General features: G+C 47.7%; 1 protein-coding gene and 1 long non-coding RNA gene across 3 annotated transcripts in view; one reads left to right on the top strand and one right to left on the bottom strand.

Moving 5' to 3' along the window:
• Positions 1–3,576, top strand: part of LOC144222471 (uncharacterized) — a 25,798-nt gene that overhangs the window by 1,065 nt on the left and 21,157 nt on the right. The window contains exons 2-3 of one of the 2 annotated variants that reach the window (XR_013332403.1): positions 493–588; positions 690–748. This is a non-coding gene — a long non-coding RNA (uncharacterized LOC144222471). Of the gene's footprint in view, positions 1–492; positions 589–689; positions 749–3,576 lie in introns of those variants that run through there. The other variant, XR_013332404.1, reaches the window with a different exon arrangement.
• Positions 884–3,576, bottom strand: part of WAS (WASP actin nucleation promoting factor) — a 7,136-nt gene continuing 4,443 nt past the window's right edge. The window contains 3 exon segments of the mRNA XM_077752948.1: positions 884–1,198; positions 2,999–3,113; positions 3,376–3,576. The exon segment at positions 3,376–3,576 is cut by the window's right edge and continues 73 nt beyond it. Of these exon segments, the coding sequence (XP_077609074.1) occupies positions 1,143–1,198; positions 2,999–3,113; positions 3,376–3,576 (372 nt within the window). The 3' untranslated portion in view covers positions 884–1,142.

Genomic DNA, 3,576 nt, shown 5'->3' with positions numbered 1-3,576 from the left:
GGGGAGTAATTCCTAGAGGAGGAAGGGTGACCTAACGCGATCTCAGTTGGAAATCAGTAACATATTGTAAACCTCCATTGTATAGATGAAGAAACTGAGGCTCAGAGGTGGGCCTGGGTTCTAGAGCAGATCTATCTGATTACTAAGTCTTTGCCTCTTTTCATTGCCATCGGCCAGGACTTGGTTTGCCCTGAGAACTGGGCAGAGCCAAATTTAAAAATTGAGAGAGGGGTCCTGCCCATCAGGATCCTGGTGTGTGAGTTGTGGGCATAGAGAGTAAGTCTGAGCACTGAGTAGTGTCTTGATCTAATACCATGTTGATTAAACATTTTGGTTTTTTTAAAGCAGTAAATAAGTAAATGAATAAATAACTCCTACTCATTCACCACACTCACCCTCACACCAAGCACCTCAGGGCTTTTGCACTTGCTATTCCCTCCACCTGGAGTGCCATCCCCCCAAATATTTATTGGTTGACTCCTCTCTCTTTAGGTTCTGCACAACTGTCACTTCCTCCAGGTGGCTTTCTGTGAAGGTTCTCTGTGAGTGTCATTCCCCCTCAGCATATCACAGCACTTACCATGATCTGTAAGTATCTTTTGTTTCTATTTGATTCCTTGTTTTAGAGTGGTCTCCTCCACTTGAATGTTGGCCTCACTAGGTTTGTTTCCCCACTGCTTTATCCCTAGCCCCTAAAGTAGTACCTGGCAGTAAATGTTTGTGGAAAGAAAGAAAGACAGAAGGAAGCAAAGAAATCAATGAGGGAACAAATGAGTGAATGTGTACACGTAAGGCCAAATAAATTAAATGGTATAGATGAATAAAAGAGACGTTGGGGAAACAGGACCCCAAATTTCCACCTTTGGAATATAAACAAACAGAGTTAGAGAAAAAAAAGACAGTTATTTTATTTCTGTTTAAAAATCCTTATGTGGGGAGAACTGAGAAATTTTATATAAAAAGGGGCCCGGGCAATTTGCTAGGGTTAATGTTGGGGGCCAGTCAGAGATGACAGCATTAGAAGGGTCAGTGGGGGAGAAATGGAGCTTGAGGGCCTGGAGGCCCTGAGTGGAGGCCCTGAGTGGAGGCCAGGAAGCAGCGGCTGCCAGGGGAGTAGGTGCAGAACAGGTGGGCAGGGTGGCTCAGTCGTCCCACTCATCGTCCTCATCCTCATCGCCGGCCTGGTCCTCCCCTTCATCTGGAGGGACAGAGAAAGCAGGTCTCAGGATGGGCAGAAGGGTTCAAAGGCCCTGAGTGGGGTGAGGTTCTTGGGGTTTGAGAGGTCAGGACTCAGGGTCCTGGCGGACTGAGGTCTCCTGCTGGAAATCACATCTGGGGCCTGTGTAGTTGGATGAGGAAGCCCCCCCCTCACCTCAGGGAAGCAAGAGTTAGGGTGTGGGTTAGAGTTGGAGTTGAAGTGAATGTCATTGTCAAAAATGTGATTAATTGGAATATTACTGTCACTCACACAAGGGTTAACATTAAAGGGTTTGTTACTTAATAGGGTGAATTTAAATATTATTGGCAAAGATGGAGTAAATGACAATATTACTGTTCCAAAGCAGGTTCATGTTAACATTGTTGACACATAATGGGTTATGGACAACATCACTGTCAAAAAATGAGGTTCATTATAATATTGTCATATAATGGGTTCATATTAATCTTGTGGATGTAGGAGCGCTTGGGTGGCTCAGTCAGTTAGGCGTCTGACTTCGGCTCAGGTCATGATCTCACAGAGCGTGGGTTCGAGCCCCGTGTCGGGCTCTGTGCTGACAGCTCAGCGCTTGGGGCCTGCTTCCAATTCTGTGTTTCCCTCTCTCTCCCACNTTCGGCTCAGGTCATGATCTCACAGAGCGTGGGTTCGAGCCCCGTGTCGGGCTCTGTGCTGACAGCTCAGAGCTTGGGGCCTGTTTCCAATTCTGTGTCTCCCTCTCTCTACCCCTCCCCTGCTCATGCTCTGTTTCTCTCTGTCTCAATAATAAATAAACATAAAAAACATTTTTTTTAAATCTTCTGGATGTACTCTAGGATTGATGTTAATAGTGCCAAAATAGGTTGAGGTTCATGTTACCCTCATATAATTGTCATATGATGACAATATCATTGACACATTAGGGGATTAATGTTAACATTATTATATAAAGATTGGGCTAGTTATATAATTATCACATAATGAGCTAATGTTCATCTATTGACACATGGAGTTAGAGTTAATATTATTGTCTCAGGTGGTGTTCTTTATAATATCATCACATATGGGCTAATGTTAACACCACTGAACATATGGGATTAATATTAATATTGTGGACATGCCTTGCATTAATGCTGATATTATTGTCAAAGATAGAGTGAATTAGGGGCACCTTGGTGGCTCAGTTGGTTAAGCCACCAGCTCTTGATTTTGGCTTAGGTCACAATCCCACAGGTTTGTGAGGTCAAGCCGGTCATCAGGCTCTGCGCTGACAGTGAGGAGCCTGCCCAGGAGTCTCTCTCTCCCTCTCTCTCTCTGTGCCTCCCCCTCCTGCATGCACGTGTGCTCTCTCTCTCTCTCTCAAAATAAATAAATACACTTAAAAAAATAGAGAGAGCAAATTAGGAGCGCCTGGGTGGCTCAGTCAGTTAAGCCTCCAACTTTGGCTCAGGTCATGATCACACGGTTCGTGGGCTTGAGCCCCATGTCGGGCTCTGTGCTGATGGCTAGCTCAGAGCCTGAAGCCTGCTTCAGATTCTGTATCTCCTTCTTTCTGTGACCCTACCCTGCTCACGCTGCCTCTCTCTCTCTCAGAAATAAATAAAACGTTAAGATTTAAAAAAATATAGAGAGCAAATTATATTATTGTTCCGTAATGACAATGTTAACATTGTCCAAAAGAAGATTGATACAAGAGTCATGTAGAGATACTATTACTCTTGATGGTAACTGCTGGGGTTGTTGTTAGGCAGACACTAGCCCTGGGAACCAGGCTCACTGTCCTGGCGAAGGGCAGGCTCTCACCTGAGGAGTGGATGGCTCTGCTTCTCTTCTGCATCACGTGCATCAGGGCTCCCACCAGCCCTTCCGATCTCGGAGGTGGAGGCTGTAGCCCCGAGCTCTCTGGGGCCCCAGGGGTCTGCAAGGAGCAGGGTCCAGCACAGAGGGTTCGAGGCTGGTGACTGGAGCATTCCTCCCTGCCCCTTCATTACTTCCTCTCCCATACACTCCAGTCCCCTTCGAGGTTCCCAGCCTACCTCGCCCCACCAGCCTCCCAGCCCTGTTACTGAAACCCTAAAGACTGGGACCTCCATCAGTTTTAGCCCTGGCCCCCTAATATCCTGGCTTGTCCAGCACACCCGAGCCCCAGACCCCCAATCCTCAATCCTGCCCATCTTCACCTTGTTCAGTTGAATTCCCTGCCGGATTTGATCCAAAAGTGCCCCCCGACCTCCACTGGGGGGCAGGCTCCCCACAGGCCCCAGAGCAGGAGCAGGGGGAGGCACTAGCTCATCCCCAGAGCTGGGTGGTGGTGGTGGTGGTGGAGGCGGTGGCACAGGAGGCCCTCCAGCTCCAGGGGGCGGAGGAGGTGGTGGTGGAGA

The sequence above is a fragment of the Crocuta crocuta genome, unplaced genomic scaffold (assembly GCF_008692635.1).
Source record: "Crocuta crocuta isolate KB4526 unplaced genomic scaffold, BGI_CrCroc_1.0 scaffold943, whole genome shotgun sequence".
Taxonomy (NCBI): Eukaryota; Metazoa; Chordata; class Mammalia; order Carnivora; family Hyaenidae; genus Crocuta; species Crocuta crocuta.
The sequence above is the reverse complement of the archived record's forward strand: the minus strand, read 5'-3'. Positions and strand labels throughout refer to the sequence as shown.